The sequence below is a fragment of the Dermochelys coriacea genome, chromosome 20, assembly GCF_009764565.3.
Source record: "Dermochelys coriacea isolate rDerCor1 chromosome 20, rDerCor1.pri.v4, whole genome shotgun sequence".
NCBI lineage: Eukaryota > Metazoa > Chordata > Testudines > Dermochelyidae > Dermochelys > Dermochelys coriacea.
Genome location: NC_050087.2, coordinates 6398065 through 6422641, shown reverse-complemented (window position 1 = coordinate 6422641; position 24577 = coordinate 6398065). Strand labels below are relative to the sequence as shown.

The 24577-nt window shown below is 44.9% G+C and overlaps 1 protein-coding gene and 1 long non-coding RNA gene across 3 annotated transcripts in view; both read right to left on the bottom strand.

Annotated features, from left to right (window-relative positions):
* SP1 (Sp1 transcription factor) overlaps positions 1 to 23993 on the bottom strand; it is a 34313-nt gene extending 10320 nt beyond the window's left edge. Inside the window, exons 1-3 of one of the 2 annotated variants that reach the window (XM_038378460.2) lie at positions 23747 to 23993; positions 21570 to 21670; positions 19183 to 20671 (exon numbers count right to left, since the gene is read on the bottom strand). In XM_038378460.2, the coding sequence (XP_038234388.1) occupies positions 19183 to 20671; positions 21570 to 21670; positions 23747 to 23753 (1597 nt within the window). In that variant the 5' untranslated portion in view covers positions 23754 to 23993. Of the gene's footprint in view, positions 1 to 19182; positions 20672 to 21569; positions 21671 to 23212; positions 23465 to 23746 lie in introns of those variants that run through there. The other variant, XM_038378461.2, reaches the window with a different exon arrangement.
* Positions 2 to 11945, bottom strand: LOC122458356. The gene is made up of 3 exons (XR_006278366.1): positions 10424 to 11945; positions 9318 to 9387; positions 2 to 1822 (listed from the first exon to the last, which is right to left on the bottom strand). It is a non-coding gene; the product is annotated as an uncharacterized LOC122458356 (long non-coding RNA).
* Positions 23994 to 24577: the final 584 nt, after the last annotated feature.

Genomic DNA, 24577 nt, shown 5'->3' with positions numbered 1-24577 from the left:
ATATCTGCATTACTTTTGGATCAGCATCTTAACAAGCAAACGCTAAGCAATGAGAAATTAAAAAGAAGGAAAAACAACTACAATCACTAGTCTAATTGCTAGCTAGCATTTTATACACGTGATGGAGCGTCATGCCACACATCTGAAGGAGCTCCTACGAAGGGGGTGTCCCGGGTGAAGAATGGAAGTCCACAGTGATATTTGTAAAACAGCTCCACTCTTGCCAAGGCGCTTTAAATACAAGTAAATGGATCGAAGGGCATAAACGCTCTGCTAAGTGTAGATGTAAACATCCCGACCAAACTCTACTATTATCTATGGATGGGGTTCTTGATGGCGTCAGTTGGATTCTATTATGGACTAATCTTGATGAATTCTCCCACTGTATTTTCTAGACAGTCATGTGGCCAGGAGTTAGCTGCCCCTCTACAGACCCTTTTGCGGTCTCAATTTAGATTGGGGAAGTTATTAATTTTGCCCCACCCCCGTTTCCTGTACAAAGCTTCCTTACACAAACCATTGTCAGGGTCAAAAAGAAAACCTGGTCCAATCCTCCCCCAAGCCCCATAAGGAACATTGAACAAGTTACTTTTTGCCTTTATCCTCCCCCAGCGAATCACTGGCATCCTTATCCAAAATGGACCCAGGAGTGGAGATGAAAACAAAACTTCCTTTCTTTACTCCACAGATTTGCCAGAGTTATCGAGGTTTAAGGCAGTTGTAGAGCATGTATCTTTCAGGAAGATAGAATCGAGTAAGTCAATATTGTTATCTGCCAACTATTTAAACCATTTCGGTTAACCCACTCTGGAAAACAGAGACAAAACAAGCGTGCAAAACTCCACCACTGAAGTCAGTAGCAAAACTGTAATTGACTACTCGGGGACCAGGATTTCACGCCAGATGTTCAGATTTCCAAAGAATGGGTGTCTCTTCTCTTACTTGCTTGTAAGTCTGAGACTTTATTAGGTGGGCTACATAATCATAGCTATGAAAATATGTACTTCAGAGTGCATTTTATTGGATTACTGACTTGACTTTACTCTTCTCTTGCCCCCAGCTTCCAAAAAGTGTCTACAATATTAAAGCTAAACCTGAGAGTACACACAAAAGTCTGCAGCCAAGTTATATTACACAGCATTTCCCTAGGCCAAGCATGTACCACTTCTGGCAAGAACTATGAGCATAAAGTCCAACCAGAACTTTAGTATTCTAAACGTACAGACCGCAGAGACAATCTACACAATTCTCACACTATGCAGATTTCAAGGCAACAAAACAGACCTTGGATTAATGGAAAGCTCAGTCTCAGAAGTTCTGTTGCAAGTAGAACTTTTTAGAAGTGATTACAGTATATTTGCGAATGTAGAAAGTTCAAAATATGTTAAATACTGTTACCAGAGTCAGCATCAGAATAAACTAAAGAACTCCTTTACTGTTTCTGAATGAAAAATGTACAGTTTCCTCTGGCACAGCTCTGAAATGGGCAGATTCCTGAGTAATACACAGGATATAACACAGAACACTATTACAGCCAACATTCTAACATGCTGGTTACTTGTGTCTTATGGGCAGGAGAGAGAGTTAGGGCATAGGACAGCCTGCATTTTCGTCCAGGTTACTCATACTTAGCTAACATTATTCCCAATTCAAGGCAACAGTTGTAGATTGTGTGTTTGATGAGCTTACAGGCGAAGATGAAGCAGGAGCAGAAGGGCAGTTCTCACCTTGCCCAGACAGAAATGGAGTAGTCTTTCCATTGCAAGCTGACATTTCCGAGCCCAGTGCTAGCCATACACCAAAAATGACATTCTTTCAGACACTGGCAGCAAGCAGGAATGGAAAAAAATGTAGTCAGTTTCCACTTGCAACACAAAGGCCAGATGTGTGCAAATTTTAGAGGTTTTAACAACATCTCACGGTTTATTCAAGGCAAAAAACGTTTCTCTCTTTGGTACTTTTAGACTGCTAGGCTGAACAGAATGAGGACAGTTTTCCTTTAAGTATCTGTTTAGTTTTAAATGATTAAAGCAACAATCCAGGAGCTAATCCACAAAACAGATGCAAAGCCTCCCAACAATAAAATGAGAAACAGCAATAAATAAAGCAGCCTGGGAGAGACTGTAGTTTTAGTAGCGTCTATCAGTGAAGATATTGTTGGCGCTCGCTAGCTGGCTAATGACTGTGAGCACAGAAAGAGATGTATAAAGTTGAAAAATCGTCTGGCACGGTTCACACGAGGCATTCTCCATCTCAAGGAGCGATACCTAATTACAAAAACCATAGGAACTAAAGTGTGTCACGGACAAGCTTCCAAATACAGAAGAACACATTAAACATTTGTAAAGGGGGGTGCGAGGGATGGCAAGCTTTTAAGCCTATCAATTTTCATTTCCATTTTATTGCTCCACGCTTATGCTGTCATCTAATTGCTTCTTCAATAACCCTAGCTACACTTCTCAAGTGTTTTACTTCCCTTCAAGCTCCACTGCATGATTATTTTAATGCTGAAAAAACAGTAAGTGGTGCAGAAACAGCAGGCTGTGTAATCTGTTTTCAGCTGCAATTAACATATGTCAATAGGTCCAACAACAGATTTAAACTCATATGTTTTCATTGGAATGATGCATGAAGTGATTATGGCATGGTAATAGCTGTAGCATAGTTAAGGTTGCAATATAGTTGCTGTTTAAAGCCAAATTTTTGATCCTTTCCTAAAATCCATACTGTGATCAGTTTGAAATTTGGAATGTCGCTTCAGGATCCCAGGTATCATCTGAGGTGCAAATCTGGGGGGTCATTTGATTGATAAAATACAGGCCCTTCCCCAAAGAGTGACTGATTTTTAAAACACAACCATCATCAGCTGCTGTTTGCACAGGTGCAGCTTACACTGCAGGAAACTGGAATAGGCCGAACCTGTGCAAACTGTTTTATAGCAGCTTGGGGTTTGCAGTGGTGCAGTACACCAACAGCTATCACAGATGGCTTGTATCAGAGCAAATAAATGAAGACAGTAAGGCTCCAGTCAGCTTGCAATTGGTGCCACTCCATTACAGTTTCTCTGTAGGCAAGTCTGAAGGAGATTAATGTGTTGTGAGTTTCCTTATCAGTTAGAAGCAGAAGGAAGCTTCTTGTGGCAGTGTGAATTTGGGCACTAAGGTATGGTTAGGAATTCAGTGGAGTTGCCACAGTCTGCATTGATTCAAATCTAAATGACTGTTAATGTCCACGTACAAAAGTGGATCAATTCTCTGTTGTGCAATACTAATGAGCAAAATGAGAGGTTAACCCTCTCATTAACAGCCATTTAAGCTACTACTCAGGTTGCTGATAAAGTATGGAATTATTTTAGTGATATGGAGAAGGGTTATGAAGAGAAGGACCACACGTATAGCACTTATGCAGATTGTAACCAAGTAAGATGAGTAATTTGTCTTTATTAGAATCCTAAGAGATTATCTATATCCCTAAATCAGGGGTTCTCAAACTGGGGGTCGGGACCCCTCAGGGGGTCATGAGGTTATTACATGGGGGGTCATGAGCTGTCAGCCTCCAACCCAAGCCCCACTTTGCCTCCAGCATTTATAATGGTATTAAATATATAAAAAAGTGATTTTAATTTATAGGGGAGAGAGGCGCACTCAGAGGCTTGCTGTGTGAAAGGGGTCACCAGTACAAAAGTTTGAGAACCACTGCTGTAAATCAATAAACAATACCACAAGGTTAAGGAACTGTTCATTAAAAACAACTCATAGACAGACAGGCCTACCAACTGGACACAGACAATTCACATGAATTAGTTCTACACAACACAGACCAATCTAGTTAAAGCTTAGCAGATCCAAAGCTAGGCTCTCTCAGTTTAGCTAAAGCAATTCAAGTATATAAATAACAGACCTGTACAGAGCTCACAAATAAGCCTTTCAATATGGACTAGCTTAAACCCATTAGAGTGTGCAGGACCATTTAAAATTCCTGATTTAAAGTCTTCTTCAAGACATAGAAAACCAAGGAAGAGAGGTGAAGCATAGGCCAGTGGATAATGTACGAGTCCACGTCTCAGAAGACCAGAGTTCTGTTCCCAGCTCCAGTACTCATTTGCTGTATGGCGTCAGGCAACTCCACCTCTTGATGCCTCTGTTTCCCCTCCCATCCTTTGCTGGACTCCTCTACTTAGACTGAAAGCTTGCTGGGCAGGGATTGTCTCACTTCATGTTTGCAGCTGCCTTGTGCTAAGTGCTGTGCTGTCTTAAGGCTTGTCTACAATGGCAATTTACAGCGCTGCAACTTTCTCGGTCAGGGATGTGAAAAAACACCCCGCTGAGCGCAGCAAGTTTTAGCGCTGTAATGCGACCGTGTAGACAGTGCCCTAGTGCTGGGCGACTTGCTATGCCGCTAGAAGAGGTGGGTTTTTTTGAGTGCATCAAGGTACTAGTGTAATATCTCGGGGGGGGGGGGGTTATGGAAAAGGGGGTGTGCTTTCAAAGTCTAGTGTTTGGAGAAACCTGCCCGGAAGAGATAAACACCCAGTTATCCTGGAATTACTGATCCCCATTTTCAAAAGCTGCCTCAAAACCTTGCATGTGTCATTTAGACTCGATTGAGACCCTTTGAAAATTCAATTCTTCCTCTGGGATTATGAGGTGATTATGGAGAGAAGCAGAGTTACAGATTACAAGCCTTCAGAGGCTGCAAAAGCAGCACCCACGCACATTCTTTGTCAAAGCGGCTCTGCAGCTTCAACCCAGCTGTTATTTCTCATAACTCTCTCTATACATGACGACGACGAGAAGCTTCACTCTCCATAGTTAGAACATACTTGTTAAAGAACACCACACACACACACACACACACACACACACACACACACACACACACAGTGCAAAGACTTGAAAAGAAAGAATGAGACTGTTAGAGGGATTGGGTGTGAAGTGAAAAGATCACCTCTATCTTTGCAAAACAGGAAAAATTATTAGATTTAAACCCAGACCACTGTGCAATTTTCACTCTAAGATACTTCAAACATGAAAACACCTTCACTGAGATATGAGATGTTACAGTCACACAGGATTTAAATGTTGAGACTCTCCAGTCAATACACAGCACTTAACGATCAGTATTATACTCTATTCCTGCAGCTGAAGAACAGTGTCACATTTTGAGGAATAATGATTAGGTAAAAGGTTCACAAAAAGTTGCCTAACCAACTACTACAACGAGGATTACAACGTGGATACAGACTAACATGGCTACTGCCCCTCTGATACGTAACCAACTATCCTTAGTTGATTAATGAGTCTGCTTTCACCAGCAGGTGTCACTATAGTCCTGAACCTATCAGAATAAGGACATGTCAGAAAGCCCAAGAGTCAAGCTAAGAACAATATTATATAAATAAATGGCTAATTTCAGATGTTAGTGACTAACATGTGTTAAGGGGTCCAGAGACCTGTGAAGTGCATGAAAAGCTACATATTTGACTGAGGGCAAGAGAATATGTATAAAATGACTATATATACTTTTCAACATTACACGTTTTCTCTTCCTCTCCCACCCCCAGAATTAGGCCTTGTCCAAGCAAGGAATTTGCCCTGCTTAGAGCCATCAGAACAGCTGCATCAATACAACCCCTACTGTCTGCAGGCAAAGCCACTATTTGCACCAAGGGAGCTGACGACTGTTTGAAAGTAGGGAAAATACCACTAGTGCAATTGGTGGTTTTTCCTGCCTGCACTAAGTGCTTGCACTCATGGCTGTAATCAGATGAGGCCTTAGGCTGCAAGAACCAGTATATGGCCAGGAGCACCAGCCAAAACAAATGTGGGGGGGGGGGGGGGGAAAGAGAAAGAGAATCAGACTCTTTTGCCTGATGGTTTACTTTGCAGGGAAAGAGTTAATGAACACTATTTTTTGGATGAGGGAGCTCAGTCACAATTTGCAAATAAGCTCAGTGTGCACCTCAAAAGTGGGAACTTAAAATAAAAGGGCAGCAGCTCAGCATGTCTGTCCGGAGTAAGATACAGAGAGACTTATGAAGCAGGAAGGCAGGAGGCAGAAAGTGAATGCATGATGGGGTTGCATTTTAGGAGCCCGGGGGAAAACTACAGAGCCACCACAACCCCTCAGAAGGTTGGTTATCATGAGTGAATACTTGAGAATACAGGTTAGGAGAGATTATGAGTTGCCCTGTCTCTGTGTGCTGGAATCAGACCTTATGTCAGGAAATAAATAAAAGCACAGAATAAGCATGCTAGAAAGAACAGTTACAGTCAAATCAACACTTCAGCCCAAATGTGGATGTAAGGTACAACTCTATGCAGCTATGTAAAGGTAATCATACTTTAACAAGTTGGGAAAGCAAAGTATCTTTCTGTAGTCCCACTGCTACAAGAGGAAATCCAGAACGTACACAAGTCATGAATCCATGCAAGATCCTCTGCCTTCTTCAGCCAGTTGCTTGCTTCAAGTGGCCCCTACCACTTCTGTTACCAGTTACACAAGTTAGAGGCAACTAACCCAACAAAATATCAGTCCTAGAACAAGCATACCCCATGGGAGTTCTCAGAAGCAACCATGCATTGCACAACACTTCCCTCAGACATTTTTGAAGCACAGTACAATTCATTATCTGATCTGGTCACTTGGTATCTGAACATACACAATCAACTCCAAATTCTTCAATGCTGCTAGGAACATATGTAAACAAACGGCATGATATAAACACCATTGAGAAGGATGAAGGGAAAGGAAATGACAAACACTGCTTAGGCTGACTGACCAGGTGAGAACCAATTGAAAAAAAAAACTGCAAATAAAATCCATGTCACTAGCCCATTCACACAATTAAATTTAAGTACTTAGGACAGTTTGGCCTTCCTTTTCAGGCCGTACTAGCATTGGCTTCTCAGGTAAACACAATGTAACAATTTTTAGGCACAAATGCAGTATCTTGCCCCAGAAAACACTTGCTAGATTATTTAAAACGGCTACCACCGTGAACTGAGGTTTGTTTTTTGTGAGTGGCTAGTGATTCAGGACAGGTTTACACTAGAAATTTTTGCTGGCACAGTAATGTCAGTTAGAGAGTGTCATTTTTTAAATGATATTTCTCTACTGGCAAAAGCCTTATGCCGTAATACCACCGTAAAAGTGCTTTTGCTACTACAGCTTGTTTCCTTTGGGAACAAGGTACAAGACATATCAGCAAAAGCACCTACACTAGGAGAAGAGGAGGACTTGTGGTACCTTAGAGACTAACAAATTTATTTGAGCATAAGCTTTCGTGTGCTACAGCTCACTTCATCGGATGCATGAGTTTGCCACTATAGGCAGCTTAGCACTTTCTGTAACACCTTTAAAGAGGGTTAATGTCTCAAGATAAGCTCCCCTCACCCCCCAAAAAAAGAACCCCAAACAAACAAAACGCACAAAAGTTTTCCAGTCACTTTTGAAAGTCTTGGCTTGGAGCTCCTGTACTAGTCAGGAGCAGCATTCCAGGCTCCCTACAAAGTTTAGCAATTTTAGGACAGAACATTTTCATTACTCAAGTTCTTGCAACATGTTTACACTCTGACAACAGAGCAGAGGGAAACAAGGATTTTTTTTTTAAACTTTGTAAATTAACAACAGCCTGTATAGCACTGTGCATACACTATCATTTGCGTGCCATCTTTGAGGAATTACTGTTACATGAGTAAAAATGTGCACAAGAGATATGTACAAACACAACAATGGGCCTGAAAAACCCCAACTTCCTGTCATTACTGACTCCTAGCCTCATTCCAATCTTCAAACATGCAAAAAACTACATTTCTTATGCCATCTTCTGTTGGCATTTCATAAACAGAAGAAAAAAAAAGGGTGATTCTAATCATGGCATAAACAAATTATTGCAAGAGGGGGAAAAAAGACCACTAAAAAAAAGGGAAGGCATGCACTCTTTATTCTTCACATAGCAGAATACTCTGAAGTCACCAGAATACAGCGGTATTTTATGGAGAAGGAATAAAGCCTGACAATTTACTTTTATCATCTTCATTAATACAGACTGCTTGTCAAATCATTCTGCCCAAAGCGGTCATGGTTACTGTCCAGATCACAGACCATTCCCAGGTTACAGAAGCATTGAATCTTCATCAGTGGTACTCAACCCATGGCAGGATCAGCATACAGCTGCAGCCCATGTGACATCCTCAGGGTCATACAAGTAGTATACATATTGTGTGAATGAAGCCCCACATAACACAGAGAACTGCATATGTGGCCTATCACGGTAAATATGTTGAGACCTACTGATGTATATTAATAGCTATGCAAGTATATTTTTCAATGCTCTGGGTTCCAAACAATAAGGAATATTTTTTCAGATAAGACTGATGAGAGAGTTGCCATGGATGTACAGCTCCAGCATCTTCAAAACGAAGCTGACCCAATTCTAATACAGTCCCTTTAATTTTGCAGCAGTTTCACCCCTGCTTTGGCCATATGTATCTGTTGCTCCTTCACCTGACATGGCAAAAGCCGGCGTGAAAGAAGATTGCCTATCATGGACATAATCCTGCTGTATGGTCACAGTTTGAACATGCCGAGCACAGACATACTTCCTCCCTTCCGCACTGACATACCTGCAGACAAAGTACACCCACCCCTTTCTGGTGCTGAAATACTAAACAGGTGCCAGTACATTGACAGAGACACTGGAGCACCTTAATTGTAAGTGTCAAAGGGGAATCCCGGTGCTTAAAAATAGATTCATAGATACTAAGGTCAGAAGGGACAAATGGTGAAGCAGTAGTAAAGCATTAAAGGGTAACCAAATGTGCCACCGCATTAAGGTAAAGGTCTCACAATTTAGGTGGCCAGTACTAATCCAACTGGATGAAGTACAAATGAAAGATACAAGCAAGTAAGACGAGCGAGGATGACACAAATGCAGCAAAACAGGAGCCCCTTCACTGACCACAGTCAGGAGGAAACAGACAAACTACACCCTGTAGGTAACGGTATGTGAAGATGAACGGGGGGGGCCTATGATTGCCTCTGGAGTGGGGTTCAAAATGCTGTAAGCACTATGCTAATTCTGCATCAGTCTCATGCTAAAGACGGAAGACCCAAAAACGAGAGTCTTGGCAGATGGTTTTTACAGACAAAGTGGTTTCTTGTTTTTCAAGCCACTGGTCTGAGCAAAATGATAGGTTGGGATTTTTTATTTTTTTTATATTCTAAAACTGGGTGAGGAATGCCCTCTGGATTCTAGACAGAATATTTTTAGATCCACCACTGCTGACCTTGAAAAAAATGCCCACAATATTCACCTTTATGTAGGATCCGAACAAAACTGTGTCTTATGCAAACTCTGCAATGTTTGCAACAGTTAAACCCATCCTGGATAAAGAGGAAAGCAAAATAAATCACTAAATGAGAAAATAAATTTTAACTCTGAAATGTAAGGGATATTACAAAGAGACAAAAAAAGCCACAAGATTTTTTTTAATTAAAGCAACACTCCCAAGTACAAATAAAGCAAAGAGGAACTAATGTGACCAATCCAAATGTACCCAAAATATTTCTAATACATGCAATAGTTCTGTGTATGAAAGTTTATTTTTGGTCTGTGGTAGTTGGTAGCTTCAGAAAAACGTTAAAAGAAGCTTTCTAGCTCACAAATCCAATAATTCTCCCAAGACCCCATTCTCTTCCCATTTCTCAGCAGATTTTATAGCCCAGAACGACAGCAAGATCCTACACTATCCAGTATTTGTAATTTTTTTAAAATATATTGCACTACAGATACTACAGAGGATCAAATAAAATTAAACTACTCTAGCCACATAAAGAAGTAAAGTACACTTTGCAATGCAGTATCCTTGATTTTTATCTTGTTTGCTTAACTTGCTAATTTGCAAAATTCATTAATCTGCAATCATAGTCATTTGTGTAAATTGGAGAGGCTCTATGTTAATTCTTTTGAGTTATGGACAGCTGAGTGGGGAACACATGGTACTCCTTGGAGAAGAGTGTGCTGCTTCGAAGCTATACTAAAGCATATTGAGTAATTGTATTTTAGTTTGGTGTTTAATGACTTGAAGCAACTCAGCAAGTTCTATGATATCCTTTAATTGTTAGAGGTTTTTATGCTGCAAGTTAAATTAAATTGAATTCCTTCTGGGGAAAAAAAAAACCACACAAAAACCTCACAAAACTTTAACCACTTTTTCCTGATGTAAGAGAACAAGTTTGGTTTCACAGTAACAACTGAGTAATACATAAGAACAGCCATACTCGGTCAGACCAAAGGTTCATCTAGCCCAGTATCCTGTCTTCTGACAGTGGCCAATGCCAGGTGCCCCAGAGGGAATGAACAGAACAGGTAATCATCCCTGTCCCCCATTCTAACCCCTTGTTAACAGATGTTACTTACATTCAGATCTGATGTAAACAATGCAGGACATTTGCACAGAATACCAAACCTGTCAAACCAGTGTAGCTGCCAATACTTTCCTGAATCATAAGTTGTACAAGTCAAAGTTCTAAAGCAAGGTGCAAGTTAAGGAACAGGTCTCTGAGTAGACTAGTTTGCAGCAGCCCTGTGGTATCTGTCTGCTAAATCAATTCAGTTACAGTTCTCAGAAACTTCACTCTGGCTCCAGAAGGGAGAGTGACTTTAAAATTGGCACAACCTGAACACTGCAATGGATGGAATTAAACGGAGTGAAAATTTCCAGAACATTATTATATGAAAGACATGGGCATTTTCACTAATTAATGGCTTTCCTTTATACTTTCCTCTGACTTAAAGACAGTATAAAAGCCAATGCAAATACAATTCTGTAATATGAGGCAAGATGTTCTGAGTATTTCCAGTATACACTTCCTATTATCAAGGGTTTAAAGCTGAACAGAATTCAAATTTGGCTGAAGCCAGCCACTGAGTACCAAGTTTTTGTTTCGACAGTTTCAGGGGGAAAAACTCCCAAACAAACCGGTTTCCTCTTATTGAATCATACAAGGTGGGGACTTGGCTTCTCAGATCACCAGTATTATGGATATTTCTTCAATTAAAATGAAACTATTTTTGTGGAGAGTGAGGGGAGAGAAACAAACCATCTACAAGAAGCTGAGATACTGAACGTTAAGTATTACACAACTGAATTATTTTCTGAAGTTGTGTAATTTGTTGTGATCAATGAAACAATTACAGTAAGTTAAAAAGGGATCTTGTCAAGGCTCCTTGCCCTAAAGTGGAATCTAATTTACCCCTCTTCCCACCTCTAGGAGTACGTACCATATGGAGGTCTCATCTCCCCCAGATACAAGGTCTCTTTAAAAAAAATATTTTAAAAATCATGTATTTGTGCCAGCAACCCAACAGCTATGGGAAACCCCCACAAGAAAAAGAGTTATGATACAAAGTTGGGCAAGTAAGGGATGCATTTGGTAACCTTGGTCTCTAAGGTGCCACAAGTCCTCCTTTTCTTTTTGCAGATACAGATTAACACGGCTGCTACTCTGAAACCCGTTTCCTTGTGACAGGTTTCAAAGGATTATTTCTTTGACATGGGCCTTTAAAAATAACATTTTTGTTGTGTTCCTCTCCTACATTCAATAGCTTAGCATGCATCTATTCAAATACTTTACTGAACCCTGAAGCCAAGTTCCTTCTGCCAGCGTGCTTTTGCAGGTAGTGGGAAAAGGAAAGAGGAGAAGAAACTGGTTCACATTCTCAAACATGGCTGAAACATGAATGATGCACCATATTTTGGTGAAGGTTATAGAGAAAGACCCAGTGTGACAGCACTATCTCTGCTAACTGCTCCACAGGAAGACAAAACACTATTTGAAGCCAGAGGAAACAAACTGCTGCAAAACTAATCACAAGGGACTGAGGTACAAATAGTCAGAGAATGGCAGAGAAAACTAAGTAGTGAAAATTTTACACCACTCTTAACAGATGGCATAGGCTCAAAGCTAGAATCTACAAAATGCCTCAAGACTGCGATTGAGGGGAACATGGGAAGGAGAATATCCAGTACGATTCATAATGCAATGGGACAGTGAGAGAGCGTAAGGGTCTGCCTGCACAAATCCCTCTAAAGGATTGGGGCCCAAGCTGCCCCTGTGGTCGAATGACAGCCAAACTGAGTGTAGGAGGAGAAATTGGTGAGACAGTGTCAGGGTATTTCCTTGGTGCAGATTTTGTAAACAAACACATTACAATAATTCTGTTTGACCACATAGGCCACTTCATTTGCGGGACTCCCTGATTAGGAAACAAGTGCCTGGACCCAATAAAGTAGCCATTCAGAGCTTGTGCTCTCCAACACTTCACACAGAATGCTTCCATCCAGATCACAAAGGTAAACAATGATTTGAAATTTAAAAATGCAGCCTCGATCCAGCCACTAGCCCCCTGTGTTTGGAAGGTGGAAAAACCCTGTAAGCTCCACTCTCCATTCCCTGGCTGCATGGGCTCGGCAGGTGGCATGAACGTTAGCCTTCTCTTTTGTACTCAGCTGTTTTGCACTACAAAAAGAGCCTCAGCTGAGTACTTTAATGCATGCATTCATTCATCAGTTAAGGTCCTGAATGCCTTGCATCAAAGACACCTAATGGGAACACATTACAGTAGTCTGTTTACCTAGCACATATTTTACCCAAGCAGTAGACGATCCCTATCTTTTGAAGGCAACCAGCACCAAAAGCAAAGCAGCACTTACAGTGCTATATAAAAGTGCTTTACTATTAACTAGGTGTCCAACATGCAAGACTTGTCCGTTTCACCACATGTGCCACAGATTTTGCAGTTGATGACCTAAAGCTAAAAGGTTGGTTTCTTTAAGTGAAGCAGAAAGGGGAAAAGAAACTACAGTGGATGAAGTGAGCTGTAGCTCACGAAAGCTTATGCTCAAATAAATTTGATATAGTCTCTAAGGTGCCACAAGTCCTCCTTTTCTTTTTGCGAATACAGACTAACACAGCTGCTACTCTGAAACAGTGGATCAAGTACTTCTGGAAGTGTCATATGCCCCAGAATGTCCACAAAGTCTTTTCCACATCGCAAAAAAAGGTATCAATATTCAAACTGGCTTCCCCGCTCTGTGCAGGCTTACATATTTTGACACAGATGACATTTTAATGACATCTTTAGATGATGTATAGCAGGAGTGATGTCTCCTTCATTGATCCTTAGATGAGTGGTATCTGAAGGTTGCAATCCCACACTACAAACATGTAAAATTAAAACCAAATTCTGGAGTTGTCCTGGAGCTGCATGCAGGACAAAGTTTGACCACAATCCCCTTTGTCACTTCATCAAGACAATCCTCATTCCCATTAAGAAACAGAAGCAGCCACGGTTTGAGGGTGACTATTGAGATGATAATACTACCACTGAGCTCTTATATAGCCCTTCAGACCAGGAGATCTCAAAGCACTTTACAAAGGAGATAATCATCATTATCCGCATTTTTCAGATGTGGAAACTGAGGAAGAGAGAGGTTAAGTAGCTTGTTCAAAGTCACGAGCATGCCAGAAATAGACTCCAAGTCTCCTGAGTACCAGTCCAGTGTTCTATTCACCAGGCAACACTGCCTGGCACTATTACATCCCCAACACAATACTTGAGCCTAATTTTATGTATATATTTATTACATGCAAAAAACTATATTAAAAACACCATTAAGGCTGAAAATCATTATGGGGACTTTGGGAATGTGATAGCCTCTGAGAATTATGGGTGGATGAGATTTCCAAGGCTTCCTAGAGGATTTAGCCACACAAGAGTTTACTGAATTCTAGAATTCAGGTAAAAAGAAAAGGAGTACTTGTGGCACCTTAGAGACTAACAAATTTATTAGAGCATAAGCTTTCGTGAGCTACTGCTCACTTCATTTGGTGGTTTTTTTTTTTCCCCCACCAAATGCATCCGATGAAGTGAGCTGTAGCTCACAAAAGCTTATGCTCTAATAAATTTGTTAGTCTCTAAGGTGCCACAAATACTCCTTTTCTTTTTGCGAATACAGACTAACACGGCTGCTACTCTGAAAAGAATTCAGGTAGTCTGTGCAAATTTAATTTTACCCACTTTTGCGTACACAAAAGTTTTGCCCAAGATCACATAGGGAGTCTATGACAGAGGCAATCAAGAACCCAGCTTTCCTGGGTCCCAATCCAGTGCTTTTGCCACAAGAGAACATCCTCTCTCTTCGTATAACCCTCTGCCCCATTTACTATTCATCCACAACAATGAAAGAAGCAGAAGTCCTATAGAACAAGTACTACGTGACCATGCAGTTAAAAATTGCAGAACACACAGGAGCAGAATTAAGATTGCACAGGCACCCTTATTTCTGGTACCTGTACCTGCCAACTCTTTAGCACTTGACTTTGAACCTTAGTTCATTTAATTTTTAAAATTCCCTTGCATTTTAAGAGAAAACTGAAAGACAGAAATGGTAATCCCATAAAGCCATACCGATTCCCTGCATGGATGATGAGCAGGGTCGGAACCCAGAACCATTAGATCCACAGTACAAACTATTATCACTTGAGCTAAAGGAGTATAAATAATAGCAGTAGTAGACTTATCTTTTCTGCATGGACTAGCTTTTAAAGGTACATAAAACATACACCTCACCATTGGCTTACACTATTTGCACAAAGCAGTGAAAAAGTGGAAGTCGGGATTCCACAGTTGTATTTCCTGGCTCTCAAGGGAATGAGATCTGGTGGTTACAGACAGCAACAGCACGCACACGCACACGCACACACTGGCTGCGGAGAAGATTTGAATCTCTAATATTAGAGACCAGGGTTCTATCCCTCAGCTCTCTCTAAGTGAGCTTGTGCAACCACTCAGTTACTTCTGTTAAAGGAGAAAAACAATATCCTTACTCAATAATACAGCCAAAAGCCAGGAAGTGCACAGAGTTAGTGGAAGAACCAAGCTAACAGCTCTGCTCTCTTAGCTCCCACCAGTTTCCTGAGGACAGGGTGGCAGCTTCTGCTCTTCCCCATCTGTAGTTCAAGCTCCGTGGGGTCCGGGAGCAGGCTCGGTGTACAGGATGGGTCAGCAAGTATTCTTAGTGCGGGTGGAATGTTCAGCGATTTTAGCAGCATACCTCAAGCAATCTCTGCTGAGCACGTACAAATTATGATGCTCAGAGTCGTATAATTCAGCAAGATCCGGTTAGGTTTTGATATGGACAATAAGGGCTGGCACATTAATGATTATATATGGCTAACCCCTGACATTTCAATTTCACTTTTCCCTTCACCTCATTCTCTGAAGCGCATTAACTGTTTGTACCAAAACTTAAAAAAAAAACCAAAAAAAAACAAAAAAACCAGTCCTTATACAGAGTGCAAGCATGGAAAGTCCCAGCACGAATTGTTAAAAGTTTGGCACAGTGATAAGCAACAGGGGCTCATAATAGAAAACGTTAGACAACTTTAACAATAGGCATCACTTCCAGCTCGGCCTATAATTTATTTATATCTCACCACATGAGAGCTTGGCCAAAAACATCCAAGTAGGTTCCCATAGGTCTCTTGAAGCCTGCACCACAATATCTATCAGTCACCTGAACATCGTATCCTCCAAGTTGAGGACAAAGGCCTCTGGCCATCTCTGCTGCAGAATGCATTATGTCAGACAATTAAAATTTAAGGCAGCAAACATGTCATCACAAATGAGGGGGTTTCCACTAAAAGCAGCCCTCTTTCTATTCTAACACATGGCTGTCAGGGTAAAAAAAAAAAAAAAAAAAGGAACATGGTTGCTCAGAAATAAGCCATCTGATGCAAGGATGGGCAAACTACGGCCTGCAGCCCGGATCCAGCCCGCCAGCCATTTTAAACGAGCTCTTGCTGGGGACCGGGGTCGGGGGCTCCAGCCGGAGAGCAGGGTCAGGGGCCGCTCTACAAGGCTCCTGGAAGCAGCGGCCTGGCCCGCCTCCGGCTCCTACGCACTCTAATGACCCCCCTCCAGCACTCCAATGGGAGCTGCAGGGCCGGTGCCTGTGGACGGTGCAGCATGCAGACCCGCCTGGTTCTGCCTCCGCGTAAGAGCCGGAGAAGGGACATGCCGCTTCTTCTGGGAGCCACTTGAGGTAAGCGCCACCCAGAGCCTGCATCCCTGACAGTCTCCCCATGCCCCAACCCCCTGCCCCAGCCCTGAACCCCCTCCCGCCCTCTGAATCCCTTGATCTCAGCCTGGAGCACTCTCCTGCACCCCAAACCCTTCATCCCCAGCCCCACCCTAGAACTCGCACCCCAAGCTGGAGTCTGCACTCCTTCCCGCACCCCCATCCCCTGCCCTGATCCCCCTCCTGCCCTCCGAATCCCTTGATCCCAGCCTAGAGCACCCTTCCACAACCCAAACTCCTCATCCCCAGCCCCATCCCAGAGCTCCCTCCCACATCCTGAACTCCTCATTTCTGGCCCCCATGCTGGACACCGCCCCTGCAATCAGAGCCCTCATCCCCTCCTACCCCCCAAGCCCAATTCTGTGAGCATTCATGGCCCTCCATACAATTTCTATTCCCATGGGCCAAAAAGTTTCCCACCCCGATCTGATGAGTAGTCTCCAAGACAGTTCCTCCCTGATCCACCCATCCAGGGCAAAGCCATCTCACAAATACAGGAACTAGGAATTGCCTATATGCTTCAAGGCATGTCCTGTACCATACCATGTTTAAAACTGAGCTAGCTGCATAGGCTCAGAGCAGGCTGCACAGGATGTACTTGGGAGGATCACGATGTTAGAGTACTAGACAATACTAGTGAATCCACTGAACACAGAAATCAGACAAATGAAATGACAAAAACAGGCTCTATAGGACGGATGCACACACAAGGCTTGTGAGAAAGATGCACGTTATTTCATTGACTTCATACAGTGGAAAACCAATAATTACAGCTAATCAGATATGAAAACAGCTTGTAGACATACAAAACCCAAATCAATTTAACAGCAGTTCAACAGGTCACAAAACACTGCAAAACAATTCCAAGGAAGTGGCTTTATTCTCTTTCATGAAGGAAACAGAAGTTGAATTGCACAACATTTAAATTGCTTCTAAATTTCGTGACTCACTTGAGTGGCTGCATTTTTAAGTAAGATACAAAATGATGCGACATGCACCATCCTAAGAAGCTACTACCAAGTACAGGCATAGTTTAAAAATATTACTCTTCAGCATTAAGTTCACTCAGTGAAAGAAATTAAGAAATGCTCTGTCTCAAAAGTAGGAACAAAATGTCCAAGTATAAAGACTAGCAAGACCATAAATGCACACTGCACTATGACACCATAAGGCTGTACCAACTACAGTATCGATTGTTGAGAGAGACCATTTGTGAGACGACAGTATTGAGTCAATGGAAACAATCAGGATGCTTTGTGCCAGTCTCAATGTTTGAACATCTCCAAGTAATGAGATCATAGCATCTTATACCCATCCCCACTTTCTTCTGAGCACACACTTCAAGTCACTGTATGGAAATTCCTAATTTAAGATGAGGAAGAAATATTATAATGTTCCCCCAATTTGACTCTTTTGCCTTGTAGAGTTTGCAACTCTGTCTGGCTTATCCCCTGGGTCAGGGGAGTCAAACTGATACTGAATTCCACTTTTAATGATGGTCCATATACATTTAGGCCTCCATAATGACCACAGACTGCCTCCAGCATACAATGAATCTCTTACTCATGCAATAAGGGGTTTGGATAAAGATCAGGAGGAGAATATAGGCTTTACTTAGAAACTGAATTTTAGTTGTTCGTAATTTGTTCAGGGCTTCATTGCTGCACTCAGCATTACATAGTGGGAGAACTATGTATCTTTTAGAATCACTGCTATTTCTGCCTTTTGTTTCTCTTCTTTCCTCATCCTCCTTTCTGTCTCTCTCTCTCTTCCCTGTCTGGCTCACATCTCTCCCAATTCCCTCCTTCCCTGGGCTTCACTCCCACACTTCACAAAGTCATAGAGTTTAAGGCCAGAAGGGATCACAGATCATCTAGTCTGACCGCCTGAATATTGCAGGCTACCAGCACCACCCGCACACCTAACTCAACAACGGATGTGAGACCAAAATATATGAGACCAACAGATTAGACAACCATGTGCTACAGCAGAGGGACTGAGGTGCACCAGTGCTTGCAGCTCCTGCAGTGACACGGAAAGGATTAAATGAGGTATACCCAGATAATCCCAGCAAGTGATCCACACACTGCAGAGGAAGGTGAAAAACCTCCAAGGTTGCTGCCTGGGAAAAACTCCTTCCCGACCTCACATGTGGTAATCAGTTAGACCCTGAGCATGTGAGCAAGAACCAGCCAGCCAAGCACATGAGAGAGAGAGAGGATGCTTGGTGCCACCCAGCCCTGGCCCACCCTGCCCCGTGTCCCATCGCCAGCCATGGCCATACCGGATGCTTCAGAAAGAGGAGATTAAAATGACACCTCCTAGAAATGCATTTGGGGAGTGGGGAGGGGGAATCCCTTTCTATCCTAACCCCCTGTGGATGACTGGCTGAAACCCCAAAGCTGGAACACAAGACACGCCTGCCACAATCACTTCCTTCCATTTAATTTGTTAAAATTATCAGCAATGAAGGAGTTAACCTTCATAATTGGGTTTTGATGTGAATTCCATGATTAAGGAAGGGTGGGCAGTTAGTTCACACCTCTTCAGAGTTCATTTCGGGTTGTCTGAAGATTCAGGGAGCTGACATTGTCTCTGTAATACTTTGTTCCTATTGTTGGACTTTATCTTCACAACTATGAGGGGTAGAAACTTTTTAAAATGGAAGCTTAGATTCTGCTGAATCTGAACCTGTCACATGGCCCACAAACGAAAAAGGTCAGATCTGGCTTGCAAACTGGGTGTTTGACACCTCTCCCACAGCTGGCTGTGTTGTCTGGACACTTCATGTCTTTGGGTTCCTCCCATTAGCAGTGTTTTATCAACCTGTCGGGTCATGACCCCATGGGGGTCATGGGACAAGTTTGGGCAGGGGTCACAAGCAGGCTCAGTGTTAGGGGGGAGGAAGCAGGGCAATTGCCTAGGGGGCCTGCAAAGCTAATGTACAGAACAGTTGAGATACTGCCTTATAGGAAGCGAGATCAGAATCAAAAAGAATAATTCAAAAACCATTTCAACAAAACGTCCAACTTACCAGTGGCATTTGCTATAGCCAGTGGCAGCCCTTGTAGCTGGTGTACCTGGATTCCAGACGCTCCCAAGGCACTGAGGTTAATGGTCTGAAGGCCTGGCATAGAAGACAGCTGAGCGGCGTTTACCGTGACAGTGCCGCTGGGGAGTGAGGCAGATGCTATTGGTGTGAGCGTGTTGGTGTGCCCCGTCTGCCCCAGAGAGACTCCCTGCATTGGGGCCAAGGTGATTGTCTGAGCTTGGGGGTTCTGCACCTGAAGATTCTGCAGTTGAATAGTCTGCCAGCTGACCTGTCCGTTTGGCCCCACAGTAGGTGTTCGAATAATGATTGGCCCAGAGTTGGAGACTGCTTGAAGCTGAAGGTTCTGCAAAGCATCTTGGGAGATGGCTTGGGTGGTAAAGGTCTGGCCAGAGAGTGGAGCAGCTTGGAGGGCCTGAATGGTTTGCCCTCCCTGCACAAGCTGAGGCTGCACTAGGATCTGCTGCTGAGACTGCTGATTTTGATCGGCATCCTTCTGCTGACCTTGCTGAAGTCCCATACCAGAAACCTGGTTCTGTAGAGAGTCCGAATTCTGAACGCCGCTAACCCTCTGGGGTGTCTGGACCTGAACATTTGTTCCCATGGTCCCACTGCTGGAAAAATTCATGACGCCCATGTTACTGCTTGTGGTCGTGGTAGAATAGCTGTTGGCATTGGTGAAAAAAGCACCAGAGGTGGCAAGGGACGTCACTATGTTGGAAGAGCTGATTGCAGCACCAGAAGTCACTATTTGAGAGCTGCTGTCTTGAGAGCCAGAGCTACTTAAAGTGACGGTCTGAGAAGTGGGCGCCAAACTGGTGGCAACACTGCTGACAGGCAGCAAGGTGATATTACCATTTAAAGCCACTGGGACATTTGCCACGTATTGAGTTTGTCCCGAGAGAGCGTTACTGCCCAATCCAACCCCCTGGATTGGGACAGCCTGCTGCAGCAAATTTGGCATGGCGGCTATGATATTGCCTGTCCCACCTCTATTTGTAATGAGCTGTTGATTTGTCCCAGGGATGATCTGAAGTTGGCCAGAGGCATCCTGCTGGACGTTAACTTGGGCTGGGGTGGTGGCAAACTGCAGCTGCTGCCCATCAACAGTTTGAAACTGTGGGATCACCTGGTACTGAATGTTTGGTAGGACACCAGGCAAACTGGTCAGCACCTGCTGATTCTGCAAATTGGGGGCAGCAGCAACCACATACTGCCCAGCTGTCACAGGTCGGTTTTTTGGTGAGGATTCGCTGCCGTTGCTCCCTTGCTCCTTGGAGGAGGTGGATGTCCCAGGGACAGTGGAAATGATTTGCCAACCATTTGTAGTCTGGGCAAGCTGAGCGGCAGCAGCTGTGAGGTCCAGCTCACCTGAGCCCCCCTGCTGGCTCTGGGAGCTGTTGGAGTTCTCATTGGGAGACTCAATCCTGCTGCACGTAGCTGCCAGCAGAGCCAGGGGGGAAGGCTGGGATTCCTAAAGACACATGAGAAGAAGGAGTTAAGTATCTATTAACCAGCCCCGTGCAAACTAAGCAAAAACAAGGAGAATTGTTCAGCTAAAGACTAGGGAAACATCCCTTAGTGACACACACAGCTGGAAAATACAACTAGCAAACATAGGGCTGTCAGGCATGAGCACGTGGAGGAACATCAAAGGAGGAAGGATTTTGATGAACACAAGGAGAGACAGTAGAAACTGCCTTCATCGTTCAGCCCAAGACCAGGAAGTTTCCCTTTGCCATGATATTTGGCACATCTCCACAGGAGAGAGCCTAAGAGGCAGTACTATTGCTACTAGGCACCTATGGACCCTGAGACCGTGCATCCCCTAGAAAGAAAAGAGGATTAAAGAAGGGGCTAACACCACTATTTCTTAGAGGAGGTGCAGAAATGTTAATGTTGGCAGAGGTTTTGTATATGATCTTGTGGGACAACCACATTCCATTCTCTATAGGGTCTCATACTGTGCTCATCAGCATAGCAGCTGAGCACCTTCTAGGTGTGCATTAAGCAATATGACTCACACATCACATGCTTGTTCTCTCCTCCTTCCACCAGGGGGAGACGTGTGCAGTGGAGTGTTTGTTTTGAAATTATATGCATGAATGCACTTTGTGTGTTATACAAGGTCAAAGAAGTGACTGATTTCCCCAGTCTTAAAACTCTCCTCTCTCTACCCCAAAGCTAGCCCCTACCCTTTACTATTGGGGCCATCACAGGGAACCTCACCATACAGAAGTCATAGGTTTTTGCAGTCTCACAGTGTGCTGAGGACTGCCAGGGTACCACCAACCTGCCTCCTTTCAAATCTCACTCCCCACCGACACCATACACAATCTTCTCTTTTCCTACCATGCTGGGACTCCACTCACCTGACCCTCACCATTGCCTCCAATACTACTGCTTCTGCTACAAGTACTTTCTTCTTCCTTCTCAGACTTCACAACAGCCATTTCTTCTGGACTCTCTTGGTCTGCATGGGGAGGCAAACGATAAACACTTTTACAATCAAACTGTAAAAAGTCGGTGAGAAGCAGAGTACAGGGAAGGGTTGAGAAGGGTGATGACAGCAGTTTAAAAACAGGAAAGTTAAGGGAAAAGAGAACACCCAGGAAGGTAAAAACAGAAAGAAGGGAGGTGGGTCTAGAAAGGTGAAGGAGGGTCTTTCTAAGTACTTAAAGGGCACCAACCACCCCTAGTATCCAGGCACTCAACTGGACCGAGAGAGGTAAAGGGAAGGCTTGAGAGGATGGTGAAGAGGGAGATAGTGAACGAGATAGAAAGGGAAAGCCGAAGAGGGGAGGGGGCTGTCAAGCTGGAGAGAAAAGAGAATGGGAAAGAAATTGACAAATGGGGGTTAGCATAGAAACTCAGTGAGGAGGAAATGGGAGGAACACGCTCTCTTCCTCTCTCAGGTTCCTCCTCATTCCACTCTTGCAAGTCCCTTCTTCTGCTCCCCTCTCTACCCCCTGGGTTCTCCCCTCTATCCCCATGCCCTCCCTTCCTCAGGGCCCCATTGCACCTGCTCGCTCCCTCCCTCCCCTGAGTGTTCCCCCTCCCACGGACCTTCCCAACCTCCCTCCACCCAGATTCCACTTCTGCAAAGGTTCCCCCTACACCCTAGGACAGTGATTCTCACCCAGGGATACACGTACCCTCTGAGTACCCCCAGGGATACATCAACTCATCCAGATATTTGCCTAGTTTTGCAACAGCCTACATAAAAAGCACTAGCGAAGTCAGTACAAGCTAAAATCTCATACAGTCAACACCTTGTTTCTACTGCTCTATATAGATACACTGAAAGGTAAGTATAATAGTTATATTCCAATTGATTTTATAAATATGGTAAAAATGAAAACAAGCAATTTTTCAGTAATAGTGTGCTGTGCCATTTTTGTATTTTTATGTCTGATTTTGTAAGCAAGTAGTTTTTAAATGAGGTGAACTTGTGAGTACGCAAGACAAATCAGACGCCCGAAAGGGGTACAGTAGTCTGGAAAGGTTGAGAACCACTGCCCTAGGATCCTGCACACCTAGGCCTCTCTCTGCCCAAGTTCCTGCCTCCCCACCCTCCTAGGATCCATCCCACAATAGTTCTCCCCTCCCCCTGGATCCTCCACAAGGGCTACCCCGCCTGCCAGGACTAAACCACGAGAGTTCCCCCCTCCCCTCCTGAGGAACAGGATCCCAGCCCCTTTCCTCATAGGATCCATCACACAAGGGATTCCCCCTCCCCCAAAATCCTGCTCCCCCCAGTCTGTTCCACAAAGGCTCCATGAAAGATTCACTCTCAGGAAGATTCCACTCCCTTCCCTCACATCCTCCCTCCCCACTTCCAGGTGCCTTCCCCCAGGATTATTCCCACCAGGATCCTGGCCACCCCTCTGCACGAGGGATCCCTCTCCCACTGGGATCCTCCCCCCACCCCATCCAAGAGCCCTCTCCCACAACAGCTCCCCCCCCCAATCCTTACACCATCCCCCCAGGGGACCCCACCCCACCGGACCCTCACCTCCTCTCCCAGGGATTCCCCCCTTAAGGGTTCCGCTTCCCCTGAGGTCCACCCCCACGAGGGCTGCCCCTTCCCCCCCGGATCCTCCCCCACGAGGGCTCTCCCAGTCCCTGCGAGATCCACCCTCGCGAAGGATGCCCCCCCCCACGGGATCTTTGCCCCCCTCCCCCCATGACCCATCCCACGAGGATACAAAGGTCCCCACTGCCCCGGGATCGTCCCCCATCTCGAGCCCCCTCCCCTCGTGACCTCCCCCACGAGGTTTCTCCCCTCCCCCGGGCTCAGGTACCAATCCCTTCCGGGACCGCCCCCACGAGAGTTCCCCTCCCTCCGGGGATCCTGGCCCTCCCAGGCCCCCTCCCCCGGGATCCTCCCCCGTCTCGAGCCCCCTCCCCCCGGGTCCCTCCCCTCGAGGGTTCCCCCCTCCCAGGTCCCCTCGGCCCGGGGGTGGGGGCTGGCTGGGGCGGGGCGGGGCCGGCCCGTCGGAGTCGGCCGGACTCGCGTCCCCCGGGGCCGGGGTGGTGCCGTCCTTACCGCTCATGGTCGCCGCGGGGGGCGAGCCCAAGTCGCTCTCGGGGCGGGGGGAGGGGCGGGGGAGTCCGACTCGCTGACGAGGCAGCCTAACCCCGCCGGTGACCGCCAAAGGGCTGGCGAGGGAGGGACTGGAGGAGCTGTGCGACACGGCCCCAGCCCTGAGACACGCCTTCCGACTCGGCTCCGCCCAATCAGGAGGCAAGGAGGCACTCTGTGGGCGGGACTAATGGCGGACGACAGATTGCATGGCTAATGGGAAACCAGGCGGATCCTAAGAGGGAGCGGTAACAGTCTACGAAAAGCCCCGGCCCTAGGATACGCCCCCTTCGCGGCTCCGCCCAATGAGGGAGGGCAGCGGGAGGAATTGACGGAGTCTGTGGCCAATAGAAAACCAGAAGGCCCGTTCGGGGAAGGGAGGGACAAAAGAATGAGGCGAAAGAACAACTGACGTGACAGGTGGCCAATCAACGATCATGTGGGCTCCTCAGGAAACCCCGTACGGGAGAGGCCTGGAGAGCATGGAACGAAGTTGTGATTGACGTGAAATTTGACCAATCGACCGTTAGGCGGGCTTCTGAGAGCTAGCTATATAGGGAAGGCGGGACTAAAAGTCAATTGACGCGAGACAGCACCAATGAGCTATCAATAATGCGAAAGGCGGGAGAAGGCGGGATTAGAGTCTGACATGTAGAGCGGCCAATCAGCGATCGGGCGGGATGCCGGGCAAGGGATCAGACCCAATGAGGATGGCGAGCAGACCGAAATCGACCTATGGGAACTGCGTGCAGGCGTCTGTAAAGGGTTCGGTTGAACCCTTGGAGGGTTGGGTTG